The 20,405-nt window shown below is 43.1% G+C and overlaps 1 protein-coding gene across 2 annotated transcripts in view; it reads left to right on the top strand.

The window, feature by feature from the left end:
• Positions 1–19,459, top strand: part of PEBP4 (phosphatidylethanolamine binding protein 4) — a 232,201-nt gene extending 212,742 nt beyond the window's left edge. For both annotated transcript variants that reach the window (XM_048512929.1, XM_048512928.1), the window contains exon 7: positions 18,731–19,459. In XM_048512929.1, coding sequence (XP_048368886.1) covers positions 18,731–18,822 — 92 coding nt within the window. In that variant the 3' untranslated portion in view covers positions 18,823–19,459. The remainder of the gene's footprint in view (positions 1–18,730) is intronic.
• The last annotated feature ends 946 nt before the right edge of the window (positions 19,460–20,405 follow it).

The raw sequence follows: 20,405 nt of genomic DNA, 5'->3' as shown, positions 1-20,405 counted from the left end.
TGCAAAAGTTTTTTAAAAAAGTGAATTGTTGCAAAAGTTTTAAAAAGAGAGATTGCAAAAAACTTTGAATGTCAAGAACTGTGCAAGAAAAGAACCGTATATATAATAATGTAGGCAGACCTGTGCAATGAGAGGAGTCGAGTTTGTCTCCATCCAAGAACATGAGTGTCTGGTTCTAGCTAGTTAAAAATTAAGCAAGTCTCTTGCCCTTGTACAATTTGGCTTGGAGCATAATGTGCCAGCCTTCTAAGCTAAAGGTGGCTAAGCCAAAGGTGGTTTACTTTCCACCTTGCAATGAATTGCCCAACCCTTCACCCTCTCCCCCACCCCCAGCAGCAGGGAAGTTAGAAGCACTTTCTGCATCACGTCTCCCACCACCATCTAGTTGATGCAAGGGCTAGATCAAAAAGCCCATCCAGCCCAGAGCATCGCATCACTTGGGAATGCACTGCTGCTGCCTGGATAGGGCCAGAGGGGCATTCCCTTTCAAATTCCCTCCATCAGCTGGCAGGTGATGGGAAGAAGCTTGAAGCAACAAAGGGTTAAAGCAGTGGTTCTCAACTTTCCTAATGCTGCGACCCTTTAATACAGTTCCTCATGTTGTGGTGACCCCCAGCCCTAACTTTTATCCATTTTACAGATGGAGAACACTGATGCAGAGAGTCTCAGGCGACCCCTGTGAAAGGGTTGTTTGACCCCCAAAGGGGTACTGACCCACAGGTTGAGAATCACTGGGTTAAAGAGAGAGCCAAAGAGGTAACCAGGGCAAGGGGTAAGTCAGAGAATGTAGCAGCTGGAGCTGAAAAAGAGATCAATAGCAGTGACTGGAGAATGGAGAGAGAGAGAGCAAAAGTGATGACCAACAAGGGAAAGAGAAAGGAGGAAGGAAGATGGTGACAGAAGGGCAGGGAATGATCATGGAGGAGGAAGTAGGGGGCAGGGCAATGGGATATCCCCTACCCCACAAATTTATGTGAGTCCCTACTTTTAATAATAATATAAAGGGCTAGGCAGTGTGCAAAGGTAATTGTACCATAGAGCCACAACTGTTTGTGCAAAATGGATTTGTACATTTAAGTGCATTTGACGATTAACTCTTGGAAGTTTATGCTAGAATTAATTTTATTAGTCGTTAAGATATTGTTGGGCTCCTGTTTTAAATTGCGCATTTTTAATTAGCCATGTTTCTTCCACAAATGTTCAGCCTAGCTGCCAATAGCAACGGCATCTTCTGATTCAGTTTCATCCTGATCCCTTTGGACTTTCACGATCTCTTCTTTGGGAGATCCTGTGTTTCTGACTGTCCAATTTAACGTTAAAGGAAATATTCCTAGGGGTGGAGGAGGAAAGTAAGAATTCTCCCCAAACAATCTTCTAAAGACAAGAATTGCCCAAACACCCCATCTGGCTTCATCCTAGAGGTTGACATTTGGCTGGTCTCCTCTTCAAGTTAAATGGATAGTACTGCAGCATGAGTCTATTTAGGAACATAATCAAAACTTTGAGGGTTTTTAATGGTGAGAAGGATTCCCGCCCACTGCCACTAGGGCATCATTAATCTTCACAAAAAAGCATCAGGGCCCCTATCATCCAAAAGAATCCCAGTGATGAGTCTGATAAATTATCAAACGCAGACTCTGCTGATACCAGGACAAAGCAGGACTCTGATAGTGTGAGATACTCAATCTGCGGCTGAAGCCACCATCCAGGATAATATATGGCTTGCAGGCTGGGTTCTGGATGGTTTTTTGCTTGATTCTTTTTCTGCCTGCACAGGCTTGGACTTCCACAACCAGATCCATATTTGGAAAGTCATTTATTTTTCTTCACAACAACACATTGTGATAGAAACAGGACGTTTAATGGAAGCATGATGTATGTTAAATGGTTGGTGTAACACAGACAATTAGTGGGTTTCAACAGAGTGGCTGAGAGTCAGCATGGTGTAGTGGTTAAGGTGTCAGACTGGGACCTGGGGAAAAGGTAAAGGTAGCCCCCTGTGTTAGCACCGGGTCATTAGCAACCTATGGGTTAGCATTACATCTCAATGTTTACCAGTCAGAGTGTGTTTATGGGGTGGTTTGCCATTGCCTTCCTCACTCACCTGCACTTTACCCCCAGCAAGTTAAGTACTAATTTTACCAACCTTGGAAGGATGGAAGGCTGAGTCAACCTTGAGCCAACTACCTGAAACCTACTTCCTTCAGGATCGAACTCAGGTTGTGAGCAGAGCTTTTGACTGCAATACTAGAGCTTACCACTCTATGCCACAGGGCTCCTTAGTACCTGGGAAACCCAAATTCAAATCTCCACTCAGGCAGTAGAAGCTCGCTGGGTGACCTTGGGCCGGTCAGACACTCTCAGCCTGGCTAATATTTAAATGTGAGACTTCCAAGCAATACCAGGGTCCTGACACAGAGACAGGCAATGGCAAAGCACCTCCTAGAAAACCCTACGGAGTTGCCGTAAGTAGGCTGTGACTTGACGGCAAAAAAAGAGAGAGAGGGTAGCAGCGCTTCTTTTTTGTAATGTCTCACATTAGTAACAGGACTGTAACTTAACTCTGTTGTTGAATGCAACACTGCATTTTGGTAATGATAAGAGAAAGATAGATGCAGGTGGCAGCAATGGGTTTGATATCAACATAGGCCCAGAAAGGGAGGGGACATGGCTAACAGCAGCTCTATGCTAGCCCAACGGAGAGGAACAAATCCTGTCTCCATCGAACAATATGGAAACCTGGCGCCATTCCAGTTATTAAAAACTGAACAGGAATAATGAGTCTCTTGCCCATTCACAAATATCAACATGAACCTGAAGGAAATGCAACAAATTTACTGTAGCACAGCAGACATACTAAAGACTGGCATGAAACAAAATACAATGTAAAGACACTCCGGTTAGAACCACAAAACCTGGCTGGGTATGCTGAATACAGGAAAAACAGTCTTTTAAAGTAATAGTGTCTTGTTATGAGACAAGGTACACTATATCGTGTCCATATAGTCCTTAATGTAACAGCATCCAATTTGAGAGGAGGGAACGGGAGAATACTTTTGCTGGTGTCTTCCTGCATTTTGCGGGATGCTGACCCCAATTCGTCAGCCCTCACCAGTCTTTTTGAAGTTGCCTGCAATATCTCTGCAGTGTTACAGCACATTAACCCAGTTGATACTAGAAAATAGTTATTCAGCAGTGGATCTCCAGAGATACTGCAGACAACTTCAAAAAGACTGGGAAGAGCTGGCTGGTGTACCAGCCAGGTTTTATGGTTCTAACCTGCATGTCTTTATATTGTATTTCGTTTCACTCTAATCTTGAGTATGTTTGTTGCACTACAGTAAATTTGTAGCATTTCCTTTGGGTTCATGTTTCTGATATTTGTGTATGACCTTTGATACTTGAGGCCTTATTGTTTATATGATTCTCTTCCCCATCGACAGTTTAGCTTCTGTGTATTCATTCATTGCACAATATCCCCACCTTTCCTCCAGAGAGCTCAATGCAACATACGTAGGATTCCCAGTAAGTCTTCTTTCCAGGTACTGACCAAACCAGAGCTGCTTAGCATCAACAGGTTTGCAGCATCATATGTCTTCTGACCACATTTTCACAAAGCAGCAATCTATGGTTTGGCCAAGGCAGTGTTCTCTGCAACATTGCGCACTATCACCATCTGTGTACTGAAAATGCTAGCAATGGAAAGGGCAGATGTTTGCTGTATGTCTTCAGCTTCTCAGGCTAAGGCAGGAGCTCAGATAAGGACGAAATAGTATGATATAATTCTGCAGGAAATAAGCTTCAATCATGGGCCAAACCAAGTGTGAAGTCTCTCATTGTTCAGACACTGGTTGGATTTCAGCCCTTCTGAACCGTAGTGGCTCACTCTTTCTTTCCTATTTCTTGCTTGTTCTGGTGAGTCATCAGCATCCAACATTAATGAATCAGTTGGCCATTTTATATCTGAGCAGCAACTTACATATTCACAAATAGGGTCAGGAATCAGTCCCAACTCTAGAAGGAAGGGTGGGGGAAAGAGGCCAAGAGTTCATTGGATTCCCATTCAAACAGCAAATGTGGCTTTGACTGGAAAGGGTGAGAAAGTCTGCCTCTTTTTCCTAATCTTTTGTAGAGTGAAATATTCAAAAAAATGTTATAAAGTCTTGGGGAAGTCTGTTATGTACTCCATGGATACTGTAATCATCATGTTCGACCATGGGTGCATTTGGTAAGGTTTTCAAGCTCTCCCTCTCCGCTCTTATTTAATTGTACTGGCCACCATAGCTGCCACCTTTCTGTGACATATTGCTGTCTATGGCAGCAGCTATGCTTCAGCCCCAACCCAGCTTATTTGCCAAGTAAAAGGATTTTTGTCTCTCTCCTGATAGAGGCTTTGTGCTTTTAATAGATGCACGGGCATGTAGCAGTTCGATAGTGCAAATGAACTGGGAGAGAAACAAAGGGGACTAGTTCTGTCATGACGATGGCATAATGTGCATTGTCCAAAAAGGTCCAAGGCTACAATCTGTGCTAACTTAATTAGGGAGTAATTCTATTGAAATCAGTGGGACTTACTTTCAAGCAAGCAAGCAAGCAAACATCCATTCATTTTTTTAAAAAAACATTTAGTTAAACCATTTATACACTGCCTTTGTAAAGAAGCTTAAGGTAGCAAAAATATTTTAAAAAAACATATAAGTAGACTATGCAGCTGAAGCAGAAAAGTTCTTGAACACCATCGAACATATACTGTGTCAGTCACACAATTTGCATAGCTTGTCAATGAACATGGCATATGCCAAACCAGAGTTGGTAAACACGTGGCAGTTCTTTTAGAAATGTTCTCATTCTCAATTCTTTGGCTCAAATATGAAAGAGAGAAACTGGACCTTGAAAAAGATCTGATCTGTGGCCACTGAAATAGAGTTGATAGATTTTTTTAAAGACTTCTTAAAAGTAGAGACAAGTGGGCTATAAAAGCCAACTCTTTTTCTAAATGAAAACTAACCAGGAGACCTGCTGACATCATAAGAGCACAGAATGCTGTTGCAGATTGTTAATTCTTTGTGTTTTGGTTATACAAGCAAAGAACCCAACTATCTTTTAGATTAAATTCTAATGCACAGAAAGCTGAACTCCACCTTACTTTTTCATGATGTTATTCATACAATCACTGTAAGGCCAAACTATATATGACATGTAAAGGCAAACACACAATTATTTATTTAAGAGATGTATTTTCTTGCCTTTCTGCATTAACAAAGTGCCTGAGGCAGTGTACAGTGATATATATAATAAACCTAGCAAAAACATCAATAATGAAACAATAAAATCCATAAAACATACAGGAGGGGGTCATGGCAGGCGGCAATCGTAAAATCATAAAACAGCACCAGTGCAAACTAATAACTCATCCCACATCAAAGGCACCCCAGATCTATAGGATTTTAATGTGTCGTCACAAGGCCAGGAGGGAATGGGGCCAAATGTGCTTCAGATGGTAAGAGTGCACCAGAACCTGGGCTCATCAGCCCAGAGAAATTTTTCTCAAGTCCCCAAGGGAGGGTCAGGTGCAGAGAGTCTGATGGGAAGTTTATTTGGGTGAATGGAGGGTGGCTGGACAGGGAAAAAGCTAAGGTATTTTCTTACGATTTGGGAAACCCTCTTGAAGTAGCTGTTAAAATACTGGACTATATGAGGGGTAGGCAAATCCTGGCATTTTGCTTGCCAGTTCTTTCAAGCAGTTGAAGCTTCTGGGGCTGGTGGTGCAGAAGAAGGCAAGAAGCATGACTTATCCCCATCATGCTTCCAGACCTGGAGAGCTACCATCCAGATCCAAGGTGGACCCCCGTGATGCCAGCAGCACTGTTGAGACTTGGCGTGTTCCAAGCGTGTCTGACCAAATAGAAGCCTCCCATCACACACACACACTCTCTCCCACGAACACCAGTTTGCTGACAGACATCTTCACAGTAGGTGTTGCATTTGAGGGCACATTTGAGCTTTTAAAAAGGTTGCCTACCCTGGTTTTCATTTTTGCATACATGGTTTCATCCTATTTTGGATCCAGTGTAGAAGCTCGGGAAGAACTGGAAGGATTTTACCTTCTTTTAAAGGTATATTTATAAGCTGAATGACTTAGTCACATAACTTTTCAAGGGCCTACCTACAGCTGGACTGGAAGCCACTATCAAGTGGACATTTTTAAGGATGGCTTCCAGACAGGGAACTTGTTTTATTTCATGATTCATAGGATCTAAAACTCTATCACTTTAGAGCTTTCCTTAAAGATCTATCTGGTCATTCAGGTCTTTTCAGAATAAGGAGTTGGTGCTGTTTTACCGTTTGTCTGATCAGATAAGTCTTTAGCCTTATCTGTTGATACATGTCTTTTAAAAAATATTTTGTTATGGTTGTTTTTAAAAAAAGAATATTCATCTCCGCAAATAATAACTAAGGCTGAAGCGAGTAAAGAATTATCCCAGAACTAAACAGCTGTAAAGTATGTCCTTAGTTTCGGGGGGGGGGAGGGGTTGAGTTTAGGGGGAAAATATCCAAACAAATCATGAGTCACACTGCTCCTTTTTGTTTCTGTGCGTCTTATAAATGTAGAGCCTGCAGGAATTCAACAAATGCAGTGTTTTTTAGCATGGCAAGGAATAGTTGGGAATGTTGAACCTGTAGAATTTCTGCCTGTTACACAACTACTAAAGACCCAGGCCCACCGTCAGAAGGAAGGTGGTGAGGCATTCCCTGCTAATCAAGGGAAACATCTTAAGGCTTCATTCAGTGCCACTTTGCCAGTAAGATATAGTTATTATAAGATCAGAAAATAACATAGCAGTAACCTGAGGAGAAAAGCAAATATCCATCACAGGCCCCTGTAAAATATGAAGGCGGAAGCATTTATTTAATAAGGTGGATTCTCTGCACCACATTTTTCATTTGATCACATGAGAAGCAATCCCATGGTATGGTTTGGGACACATTATGGTCGAATCCCCACTACCATCTTAGCCAGGTTTCAGAACACAAACGACCTTAGTTTGTGTTCTGAAACCTGGCTAAGACGGTAGTAGGGATTCGACCTAAATGTCAGCCTTTCTGAAGCTAGTTCTGGCTATGATCAACACATGGGTGGGAGACATTCCGTAAAGAGTCTCAAAAATTCTACCTTGTTTCCTATTGCCTTTGAATATTGTCTAGGTTGGTGAGTTTATCCCCATCTAATGGGACATAATTTGAATCTCTGAATTCAGCTGGAAATGTCCTATGAAAAATGTCAGAGAAAATGGAATTACAAACGCACACAAAGAGGCTGTAGTCCAACTACGATTACCTCATATGATCCAGATGTGGGAATGATAAGCAGAGCTTAAATGACACATGAAGATGGTGATAAAGAGAGACCAGGAATGCAATGCAAATCTTTAGAGCCATCGCCCAAATATGTAACCAAAGGAACAGCCAACCTCTCCCTGAAATAATAACTATTTTCTTCAGCATCTCTCAACCAACCTCTGTGTCATCTCCTTTGTAATCATCTCTTGGGAGCTTTTGTTGGGGACTGGGGGGATGGCGGAAATATGGCCGATTACAAATGGGGGAGCTTACCTCCTCTCTGCCCTGCCACGGCATCAGGCACATGCCTGAAGTGCTCTTGCTTTCCGTGGGGAAAGCCAATAACAAGGGCAGTAGGCACGTGGCAGCTTCCTTGTACGCTGGTACGAGGAAGTTTCCCACGCACCCCTTCTGCTCCCCATGCGTGGCAACTTCCTTGTACATCTATGCAAGGAAGTTTGACATGCCGGGGTTGAGTGGCCAATGCGCCACAGGGGCCTCCTGTGTAATTTGCCTATAATCAAATTCTGGATTTAGAAACGGCTGCCACAACTTTCCCTTTATGTAACTCCAACAAAGATGTGAAATTGGGGACCTTGGACGTTTCCGCACGGTTAAAGTATCCTGAGTTGAGCAAGAAAAATATCCCTGTGCAGCCAAGATGTTCACAAAGTTCCCAGTCCTAAAGCAGGTTTGCCCCGCAATATTTCCATCATCCCAGGATATTCAAAAACCACCAAATTGGTGGTTCTTCTCAAAAATCCCATGGTGCTACACAGGTATAATTCGGTTGTGTGGAAACAACCCTTGTGTCTCTAAACTTGGAAATGCGCTACCCATAGCTAAACTTGTGTGTGTGTGTGTGTGTGTGTGTGTGTGTGTGTGTGTGTGTGTGTGTTCAAGTGACGCAAGTTTCTTTATAAGTCATAGTGCAGGATTTATTCTAAGACCCTTTTTTGCTGTCATCATCCAGTGTAATGCTCACTTGCAATCTGTTCAAACACATATTGGAGCTTTTTCTAGACAGAAGGAAGGAAAAATGATAGAGAACCATGATATTCATCTTCACTTTCTGTTTATTTTTGTCTTATTTTCCATTATATGTTTATTTTTGAGAAAGTCTAGTTCCTTGTTACGCCCCATATGCCCACCAAAAAAATAGTTACCACTGCAGCTTTTCCCACTGCACAAAATATGTCCATCTGCATATTGGAATTCACTCTGCCATAGCCATAAACAGCCATTGCTGGATCCAGACTCATGATGATCTCTAGGGGAAGGATGACACTGTATAAAAATGTTGATGAAATGAAGCTATTGAGAATCGGTATACTGAGGAAGAACCCTTCGAAAACGCATTCAGACGCATGGTGCGATTCTATACAGGATTCTCAGTTTCAATGTACCATCCATGTATGGACTCAAGACACAGGACATACTAGCTCTGTTGTGAAGTTCCATTTGGGAATCACACAAAATGGAAACATTAAATTTCCCTTGGAATTGAACATTGTGCAGTCTCATATGGACTTATGAACATTTGCTTTACAATATACGTGATGAGAATCTGTGAAGTTCCATTTGGGAACCACATAAAAAATGGAAATGTAAAAATTTCTTAGAACTCATCAATTTGAATTCTCATATGGACTTTTGAATATACACTTTACAAATGAAATGATTAAAATTGTACATTGATTTGTTTTATTGACACTGGCACGTTATATAAATGTATTGTACTTTATTACTTTCATCAATAGGTTATTAGAATAGGGTTAGTATTGGTATAATTGTGTTAATATTTATATGAAAAATAATTGAAAAAATAACTTTGTACAAATATTGTTGGAATGATTTATTACAATTGTCATAAACATATAAGTCCAAGTTAGTGTGCCAATTTAGTCTGTTCATTCTTGTCATATTATACTTGGCACACTAGTTCCAATCTTGTTTTCCAATCATGGCCAATTGGTCATGCTGGCAGGGGCTGATGGGAATTGTAGTCCATGAACATCTGGAGTGCCATGGGTTGGCCACCCCTAACCTAGAGGAAGGAGAACAAGGTTGAGCATGCAGATGATACCACTCTGGAACAGACAAGAGAAGGTCACACTGCTAAAATGTATGCAAAGCTCAGCCAGTCAAGAAGTTTAGTAATCACCCGGCTCAGATTTTATTCAAAGGGGACAATGCTTGGTGCCCCCAATGTTGAACATTTATAGTACCAGAGGTCTTCCTCAGTTGTTGTATAGAGCTCCAGTTTGGGGTTTTTTGAAATTTACAGAAGTTATTTGAAATAACATGATAGTCACTGTCTAATTCAACAGCATCAGTTATAGTTAGTTTCCAGTTGTCTTTGTCCCCACTAGTGATTTTGGTCCATTAAGTTGCTATTAATTTTTAGTTGAAAATTGTCAATCTCTGAGTTTCTTAACCTTGGCTTATAAAGAGATTGAAGCAATTTATCCAGTGTTTAGAACTCCCATTCTGGAATTCTGCACCCTTAGAGGACGGTGAATTCTGAGGTCCAGATACTTATTTATCATCTCTTTTCAGCATAGCGCTTTATATTTATTGGGTCATCCACTGAGCCTCCAAACACTCTTGCGTTGCTCCAGAGTATATTTTGAGGTTTGAGGTCAGATTTTTCAAATGATGGGGGTGTACTGAACATGCTGACATTGCTGAACATGAAGGGATATAAACACAGACCACATAGGAATCTCCTCTGCGCCAATGACAGAAGATTAACTATTGCTGCACAGAGTTTGCAAGTTGCCTTTCTTTTTACCTGGGTAGAATACTGGTTGGCATTACTCGAACTTCTAGTGTGGAATCAGTTTGCCCTTTCATAGGGCCTCAGAAAGAAATGGTGGACCTCTTAGGGAAAGTAAATGCCTTGGTAAAGAACTATTTTCCCAATCAAGGCAACTGCTTGAGTTCCATGATTGCACTTCCTTGAGGTTAACCTGAATTGGATGGTGTCATGGAAAAAGGGGGTGGGGGTCAGTGCTTGTTTAGAGCAGGGGCTTTTCTCTCTTTCACAGTAGCAAAACTGCAGTGCACAGAAACTCCACTTCCGTACACTTCAACACAGAGCCACGGGAAGCTAGCCGGCTTGTATGTGCTTGTTCTTTGGCTGGTTCCCTTTTTTACTGTGTGGCAGCAAACAGAAAGAACTTGAACTCAGCTGCATCCTCACTTGTTCCAATGCTGGATCTGCTGGCTGGGAGGCAAACGGTGATGCAACCTCATTCTGCTCATTATTTTGCAAGAGCTACGGGATTGGTTTGTTGTGTTTGTTAAACCCCTGAGATCTGGGAAGAGATATGGCAAGCGGTCTTCCTGGCCAAGTGACTATCACTGCACTGTGAGGCAGCATGGGTGGGCCCAGGGAGAGAAGAAAGGGATCATAACAAGCTTCAGGCTCTGACCAAAGCCGGTCCCCAAATCCTGCATCTTGCTTTTATCAGATTTCTTTTCTTCCTAATATGCAGTAGATTGGCCTGTTCAGGCTGCATCTGTGGACTTATCAGCTCCATGTTTTTAGAAAATAAACAGCCACTACTAAAAAGGCAGCCCTTCTTCTTTCTTGCCCACCCCTCCCCCCCCAATTTATCTAACACCAAGAAGAAGAAGAAGATTAGGAGTTAATTTGTACACCCTGCTTTTCTCTACCTTTTTAAGGAGGCTCAAAATGGCTTACAATTGCCTTCCCTTCCACTCCCCAAAACAAACACCATGTGAGGATGGTGGAGTAGAGAGAGTTGTGAAGGAACTGAAACTAGCCAAGGTCGCCCAGTTATTATTATTCTCCTGTGACCAAATGGTGTTGAACTGTGTTAAATTTTTGATTTGTCAGACTTTAATTTGCTTGTCTTGTTGTAAACTGCTTTGAGCAGGGAGGAGAAACTGTATAGAAATTTGGTTAGGAGACACCTTTGACTCCACAAGAGCATGGGTTTACATTTTATTTATGTATCACAATCTTTCCTGGCTCTTCCTCCAATGGGCTCAGAGTGCCCCCCTCATCCCCAGCAGTCCCTCATTCCCATAGTCTGCACAGCCAGGTTCGCGCCTAGTTTTAACAGTATAATTGTTTCATGTGCCTTCAGATACCTATTTGGCCTAAATTATTTCAGATTGTTTAGGGAGAATGCACAATATTGGCCTTTCCTGCACACACCATTTATGACGGTTCCAGTCCAGAACTAAAACTTTTCCTCCGTGGAGTTCCGCACCCCCCCCCTCCCCACACACACACACACTTTGAATTGGAAATGTTTCCAAAAACCTTTTTATCATTGTTTCTGAGAACACTTTCACAACAGTTTAAAAAAAAAAAACGTTTCCAAGTCAGCTTCCCTTGCAATGTGGTCATACTTGGAATATTTTATCTTTCCCTTTGAAAAGCCTGGTTGTTTTCAATGTCCCTGTACCATCACCCAACATTCCCATAGATCTGGGATTTATTTTTTTTTTGCATCCCTCCCTTCACTCCTTTCCCCCTCGCCTCTTTATTTTTATCATTTCGTGCAGGTATTTCTGCTGTTTTGGGTGGATCAACAAAGCATCGATTAAACCGATCTACAAATATCAGATCAGTGAATCACCAAAGCATTGTTTCAACAAATAAGCAAAATAAATAAATAAATAAAGTTATTGCTGCTGTGAAATGTTTGGAAGAGGTGTATAAACATTGTGATAAAGGGAGGGGAAAACATTCTGGAAACATTCTAAGTGACTTGTGCGGAAAAGATCCATTTGTTCCTAATTGATTTTAAAAGACAGTCCAGGAAAGTAGCAGACCTGTCCTGAGTTTTCGGGACAGTGTGGAAAGAAAACATGGGTCAGATCTTACTCTAAGCCACAGGAGTGAACATTCTGCCACTTCAGAAGTAGTAATTTGCACAGCATGCCTTGATAACGCTCCTGGCCAAGAGTGCATTTCTCACTGCAGGAAATAAGAATGCGATAGGATTGGAGATCTTTTAATAGCTAAGAGACTGAGGCTGCTTCCACCCTGATTTTTGTTCTCCACATAGAGAGCAGCATGCTCCCATGCTTAAAGGGAACTTGTATGTATGTGACATTCTGAGCATGACTTCTAGGCCACCCAAGGCTTCCCTTTGAAACAGATCAGCTTCCTCAAAAGAGCAACTGTGGTGGCTACAAGCAGAGTATTCATACAGACGCTTTGCCCACAACTAGTATGGAGAGGCACTGCACATACACACACCTTTCTTTTAGCCCTTTACACAAATTTTATTTTTTCCCATCTGAGCTGCAATGTAGCCTTGCACAGTGGCTCATCTTGGGAGGGGAAATGGGTGGTTGCTAGGCTACAGAGGAGCCAGCAAGATTATTTGCCCCGTTGGTGCCTCTGAGCCAACACTGCAGAAGAAACGGGGCAGTATCGGCAGGGCAACAGGGCATGTGGACACTGTTCCCACCTGCTTCCAGACAACATACTACTGCTAATACATCTAGAAGCTTGCTTTTGTGCCACCTGCCATGTGGAAGCAGCCTGAGCTATGAACCAGGAAGTACCAGATACAAACTTTGCATCTGCTATGAACTTGCTGCACTTGGGCAAACTGGTGTTTGCTCAATCCAGTTCTCTAGCAGTGATGTGAGTATAATATAACTGACTTTACAGGGTAGCGATAAGTAGTAATAAGTGAGATAATTATACCTTTTGAACACTCTCAAGTTGCTAAACAGATTCTGTGGATTGTTGAGGAAAGTTGCTTTGAAGATCTTTGAAGGGGACAAAAAGATAGCAGAAGTTTAATAAATTATTGGATGGTGATGATTACTACTTGAAAGAGAGCAAAAAAACCCCCTCAATTTCTTTTTGTAATACCTCTTGCCACCAGTGCCACATCCCCCTGTGCTGCTCCTTTTTCAAACTACTATAAGAGCTCTGTCTTCTGCCTCTGGGCAGAAAGCAGGATATGTCCCCTTCCATTGTGTAGCTACATATTTCAGGCAAACATACATGTTAAAACATAAAGGGAAGGGAGGAAGTCATATGTAGTTTGAAAGGGAGGAAGTTATATGTAGTTTGAACCTAACATGTGCAGGAAACAAAACTCAGTCCATGAATTTCAGAGCTAAAGCCAGACATCTTTGTGGCTCTGAGACACAACACAATAAAGGCACCACCTATACATTCAGGGTGCCTTGAATTCATGTGGCGTATAAGGATTGCAGCTCCCACTTGCCGACTCATCAGCGTACAAAAAACTTCTCTACGGCTAGTCTCAATTTCACTTCTTGTTTCTTGGTAAATTCATATTTACTTATGATTCTCAGATCATGGGATCAGCATCTCGTGAGATGGGGGATGGCTTTAACATTTAGAAACCATTCTTTTTCCTCCTCTTTCCATACAGCCAGTCTGAGGTAGCAACTTGAAAGTGTAAACGAGAACTCTAATACAAATAAAGCAGGCAGGGCAAATGTGCAGGGCCCTTTTCACAGTAGCCCCTTCAGCCTCGTGGAGGCGTGACTATTCCGCAATCATCTCGAAACACCAGTGCAGCTGTGGTTCAGCAAGCAAATAATAGAATTCTTTAAGGCTCTATTTTTTGTTTTTAATCTTGGGATTGTATTTCTTGTATGGTCAGCCATTTTGGAACAAAAAAAAATGGCTTATGTTTTCATAAAATAGAAATATATTCCCAGTAAAATATCTGTAACAGGCATCCCCGCAGCGAAAGTCTAAAAGACCTCACCAGCAGTTGAAAAATAATGGAAAAGAGAACATTTGCCAGTTACATTTTTCTCCTTTTTTAATGGTTGCATTTCCGCTGTAGCATGAACAGAGCATGCGCTCTGGTTTGTGCTCAGCCACAGAGGCTTGGAAAGCAGCAAGATATTTCACTGCTTTGTAAGTCACTGCATCTCAGTGTAGCAGAATGAAGGCACTGATCCCTCCTTCATTTATACAGTCCTCTTTCTCACTGAGACACAAGGTGAATTACACAGTGTAATTGGATAAGATATCCAATAAACAAGGCAATAGAATTAGGATTGCTGAAATCTGAAACCCATCAGAAACTTGAGACAAAGCCGAAACAAAGCACAGGTGTTCACATGATATGAGATGTTGCAGAAGGATGCAGAAATTACATTTAAGGACAAAATTCAGCAACTGACAGTTTATATATGTAAACTGCAACGAAAATGTAGATATATGATTATGGGAGTGAGACCACGGTGAATCAGTAAGGATTTCATCAGATCACCCAGGAATTTGTTACTTCGTTTCTGCCCAGAAAAGTCAGAACAAATCATAACCGGATTTTTGACAAGAAAGGAGGATCAAGGGGAATGAACTGGAATGCAACTATTTGGCAGTGACATATGAATTCTTGGTTATAACTGAGCAAATGGATGAGTATCAGTTCCAGAGGAAAACAGAAGCCTCCGCAGTGCAGCCTAATTAGGGCTTTGGAACTACAGTTAATCCACATGTTTCAATGGTCCCTGTGTACTAGGGACAGTTCCTATTTTCAGGTCCCTATCTGTGGTAGAGTCACTGCCCCTATTTTGTCGCTGCTCTTTTTCTTTTGGAAATGTCTTGTTGGATTTTTGTGAATGTGAGCTACCCAAATTGTCATGCTTTAGGGCTTAGCTCCTTCTGTTGGGTTTCAGAAGTTAAATGCGTGTAAGAGGGTTTGCGCATGTCTCTAGTGCAGTGTTTCCCAACCTTTTCTAGGTCAGGGTACCCTTGACCTCACTCTTCATATCTCACGGAACCCCTGCCGCCACCCTCCACTTTTCCCCTCCCATTGCCCCTGCTTGCCACACACCCCACCTTCCCCTCCCAGGGTGAAGGGTAGCACTGGGGGGGGGGGGTGGCTGCTGACCTTGTGGCTGGCCCTGCCCCATGGGCCAGCTCCATGTCCTTGCTGGCGCCGGTGGGAGACACCACAAAAATGAGGGGGGGGGGCGATAGTGTTGCCACGGTACCCCTGGGACATGCTCACGGCACCCCAGGGTACCAGGGAACCCTGGTTGAGAATGGCTGCTCTAGTGCATACCCATGTAAATATGCATATATGAACACTGAGGCACCACAAAAAGCTCAGCCTGCCATATCACACACGGCAACTGCTGTGGTATTTTCAGAACTTGGCTACCCATTGAAGGACAGTTTTCTACCATTTTTTCTAGTTTCCAAAAAAAAGTTACAGATATTACAGAGCAAATGACTACACTCTGCAACAGACAGAACAGACCCTTCAAGCAACTTGTTATTGTGCCAATGGGGAGAGGGGGTTGTTAGTGAGTCCTGGTAAAATAATTAAAGTATTTCAGGCACAGCCCTACTTTCATCTGGGACAAGGTGGGCGGTATGTTAAACTTACCTGGGCCTTTTTATAGCATGATTAGGGATGGACAAAAAGGAGGGACGAGACAACTCTCCCATGGGCCATGCAGCTGTGAGCATCAGGGGGTTAACCACACTTCCTTGTTTCATAAATCATTGAAGGGAGGAGCCCCAGAGAGATCTGTCTCTCTCCCCACAAGCGTGTACCAGTGCGGGTGGCTGGGGATTTCCAGGAACACTTGGGGTGGGCTGGTAAAAAAAACAGCAAGAAGCTCGTCTTCAAAAGGCCATAAGGAGCAAGTAGCATGTGTGAGCAAGTTAGATTTTAAACAAACAAAAGGTATTCTGAAACCCAAAATGTGTTTGAGTCTGAAACGGTGCATTTGTCAAGACTCTTGGCACTGAGAGGAGCCAATGCCCATCCCCTGCTATATTGTGTCAGCCTTGCTGCCTTCCCATTTTTGTTTGTACGAGGTTCTCGTTGGCTTGGATGTGAGTGAACACAGCTCTGTCGGCAGAGACACAGCCAGTGAGGTATTAAGAGCGGCAGACTCTGATCTGGAGAACTGGGTTCAATTCTCCACTCTACCACATGAAACCTGCTGGGCCAGTCACAGATCTCTCAAAATTCAGCCCCACGTACCTGTTGCGTTGAGGAGAAAGGAATGAGTTTTTAAACCACTTTGAGAATCCTTTGAGGTGCAGAAAAGTGGGGTATTAAAACCTTCTGATCTTAAGACTTCTTCATAAGAACTGGTTTACTGCAAGGATCTCTGTGGGCACGCTATTTATACCAGCTGTCAGATTTTCAAATTTCCCCTTATAGTACTTCCTGGCTACATGTCTTAAGTTAGTATTTAGCTGTAGGTAGCTTTCATCCACTTGGGGCTGCATTATCGAACAGCCCAACTCACAGAAGATCTGATCTTACCACACCAAGACTCTTTTCCCACAAGGTCCAAGTGAGCTTTCATGCCATGTGGATGGGAAGGGGCACATTTGCAGACTTTCTGACTGCATCAGTTTCATTTTACTGCTCTTGTCCCCTGGCATCTATCCAGTATCCTTGCACTCGATAGCTTTTTGCCAGAGTGTTTTTTTTTAAAATCAGTCATTACTATATTACTATATAGCATTGCAGCAACTACTGATTACTGGGGGGGAAAGCCAGCAAAATGTCCACCAGTGATGCAGGGCAGGCCTATATCAGGCGGGAAGGGAAGATGGAGAAATGGGCAGGGGGAACTTATGTGTGTATGCCTTGTTGCTTTTATGAAGGTCCTTGCATTTGCAGTAGAAAAATGAATCCACAAAAGGGAATCGTCACGCTGTGGATGCAGCCTAAGTCTGTCGCCACATACAGACTACAAAAGTTAGACTAGCTCTCTAGCAGCCTCTTTAGCCTTGCATGTCCCAGATACCTCTCAGAGAGTATGAACACATAGTTGTGTCAGCCCAGAAGTCTGGTACACCTCGAAGGATGCAGATGCACAGTCAGCAGTGTTTTCTCACAAAAGCTTGTTTGTGAGAGCATTTATCCTGGCAGAGCTATGAGCTTTCATGCCTAAAATGTCATAATCTCTTTCCTGGAATTCGCTTTTGTCCCTCAGCCATCTCTCTTGGTAGTAACCTCAGTTGTCAAAATTTCTCCCAAAGCAATTTATTCTGCTCTACCGCTGCCAAGGCCCAATACACATTTCAGTCCACCAGCAAGGTGTTGGCTGAACATGGGCTTCCCTATTTCCTTTCGTGTACGGGATGCTGTTAGGGAATCTTGTCAGGTAAGGCAGAACTGAATTAGTTCAGTCACTGGCAGAGCCCTACGGGGATGGGGCGGTATAATAAATCGAAAAAAATAAATAAATAAATAAATAAATAAATAAATAAATAAATAAATAAATAAATAAAAGTGGGACAAATTTCCAACCAGTTAGATTGGGGGACGGGGAGAGAGACATATGGGAGGACTGATGTGCAGAAAAGTATGTCTGATCATCTGCCATGAGATTCAGTCCCACAGGCGCACTGGCCACAGGGACATGTGGTGTTACATGTCCCTGGGCCCACCCCATTCCATCACGTGGGGGCACAAAATTGCCGCCCCTCCTTCCCGCCACTGTGCCCCCCTCGGACAGGGACAGAACAGCGAGCATTTGTGCCTAGCCAACCCAACACCTTCTGTGCCCTCCTGGCCACAGCTGCTGGGCCCTCCAGAAGATTGGCAAAGGGCCCACAAGGGACCCACGCCAGCCTGGCTGGCCACGGAGAGAGTCCTTCCTTTTCCACCAGCTTCCGGTCTGAGGAACCATCCTGCGCCAGCAGGAGCCTTGCCGAGCCCTCTCACAGCCAGAACTGGCGGCGACGAACGTGGTCTAGGAGTCAATCCTGAGAGTTTTGGGGTGCTGACTCCTAGACCACAGGAAGCATCCCTTCACTATCAAACACAGAGGCCAAAGAACACATCTGTATTGGAATGCCAGTTTTACAGCTGCAACCACATTCTCAAAAACCTGTGAACTTGAGGATCAATCTATCTGTGATGGTGGTTTATCCATCATTTTGGTCCAGACCTTCTTCAGTCACATATAAAATATGTGTCAGTTCTCCCTTCCCCCCCACCCCATTTTTAGAGCAAAAGGAGCATGTGGGTGTGGAGTACTAAAGCATCCCTTCCCTCCCCTTTTTTTCCACTTCCCCCTCCTCAGTCTGTTGCCAAGACTCATTTCTTCTTAGCCAGTGCCCTGAAGATACAGAGAATGAAGTGTCAGGTATGGAGAAGGTCTAGTTCTCTTCATACGTCTGCACCTTTGTGCTCCAAACATTGAATCTTCATTTCTCCCTTTATCCTGTGATCCAGACATGGCTGAGTTTGGACATATTGGCCATATAAATACACCATATACATTCTGATCTCAGGGAGCCATCTAAATAGGTCTGGTCAGAAGTAAGTCTCATCTTACTTCCAGGAGAGTGCTGTTCGGGTGGTAGCCAGACTCATGGACCATAACAGTCTTATTTCAGTTGCCTCTCTTGATCTCTTTTCAGGTTCTTGGAAAATGGAGGAATTTGTGGATCATTTTCGTCTGGGAGCACCCGTGGCCTCAACCCAATTCCTCACTAAGAGCTACAAAGGCTAGCAGTGGCAATAAAATCCCCTGCTATGAAATGCTTTGGCTTTTATCCTCTCCCCGCTTAATAGTTAATAGTCTCTTTTCATTCAGCACTAACTTGCCAATTAAGAAAGCTGCACAGTGCTCACTTTGATTTGCAATCTGTAGATTCTAGCTTCTTTCTACAAAGTTGCCCAGTGGCATGAAGAAGATGCTGTTGGCAGCTCCAGCTCTTCAGAAGTTCAACTGCTCATAACAGCCACACAGGCCTAACTGTGTGCCTCGGATTCTTTTTTCTATGTAAGTGGACGCATGGGCAACAGTCCTGCCAAACATGTGTAACATTCATACTAACATGCACACCCTTTCCCCTGCACCAAAGTTGCCAAGGATGGGTCCCTCATCTAAAATTATAGCTGTGCAAAATTTTCTCTTTCCTGTGGTAAAGCTGCTTGCACGGAAGACTGTGCAGTTCAAAAATGCTATTCTTCTCTGGGCCAAGCTACATGTTACACAGATCCATGATAGTATTCTTCTAAAACTAGAAAAGTTGTTTTGGGAGAGAGGGGGACTAGATCAACTAGATCAGGGCCACATTGCTGGGACAGAAAGGCTTAATCCTTCTCCCTACTTTGTTTCTTCAATAAAAGCATGTGTCTGTGTATGGATGGTTATGTGTGATGTTAATAGTAGATTGATACAGGAAGGAAGAGTTCAACTTCCTCCTCACTGCTGAAACCACAGCCCTGATCTAATTGACCCTCCCTTCACTCTTTCCCCATATCTATTAGTCTTCTTTTTTTAAAAAAAAGTTGAGAGCCCTACAGTGCAATCCTATGCAGAGTTACTGGGGTGCTGTGTGGTTTCCGGGCTGTATGGCCATGTTCTAGCAGCATTCTTTCCTGACGTTTCGCCTGCATCTGTGGCTGGCATCTTCAGAGGATCTGAAAGTTGGAAAGGAAAGCAAGTGGAGTATATATACCTGTGAGTAAAGGTCAATAGGTGAGAGCATCTGAATAGGAGTGGCCTGGCAAGTGAGTATTAATGAAGTGTAGCATGTGAGTAACTCACTTGTTACTTACTTGCCAGGCCACTCCTATTCAGATGCCCTCACCTATTGACCTTTACTCACAGGTATATATACTCCACTTGCTTTCCTTTCCAACTATCAGATCCTCTGAAGATGCCAGCCACAGATGCAGGCGAAACACCAGGAGAGAATGCTGCTAGAACACGGCCATACAGCCCGGAAACCACACAGAACCCCAGTGATTCCAGCCGTGAAAGCCTTCGACAAAACTATGCAGAGTTAGTTTGAGCCCATTGAAACTAATAGGTTTAGACTGGAGTATCCTTGCATAGGATTGCACTGCCTGTCACAGATCTCCCATGTGATGTGTAGTTTAGCCTTCTTTGTACTAAGATAGTGCTAATTGGACTTGGTAGAACTGTTTGAGACAAGTGAGGAAAAAGTTCAGAGCAGGCTGTAAGATGTCACAGTAGACGCATGGAATAAAGTATAAGGAGGAAGAGAGACTTGTGGGTCTTTTAAATCAACCATAGCACCCCTGCCAAAATTTCAAACATGCTCATGTTAATATTCTCTCATT

Source organism: Sphaerodactylus townsendi, linkage group LG12 (genome assembly GCF_021028975.2).
Source record: "Sphaerodactylus townsendi isolate TG3544 linkage group LG12, MPM_Stown_v2.3, whole genome shotgun sequence".
NCBI classification, from domain to species: domain Eukaryota; kingdom Metazoa; phylum Chordata; class Lepidosauria; order Squamata; family Sphaerodactylidae; genus Sphaerodactylus; species Sphaerodactylus townsendi.
The sequence above is the reverse complement of the archived record's forward strand: the minus strand, read 5'-3'. Positions and strand labels throughout refer to the sequence as shown.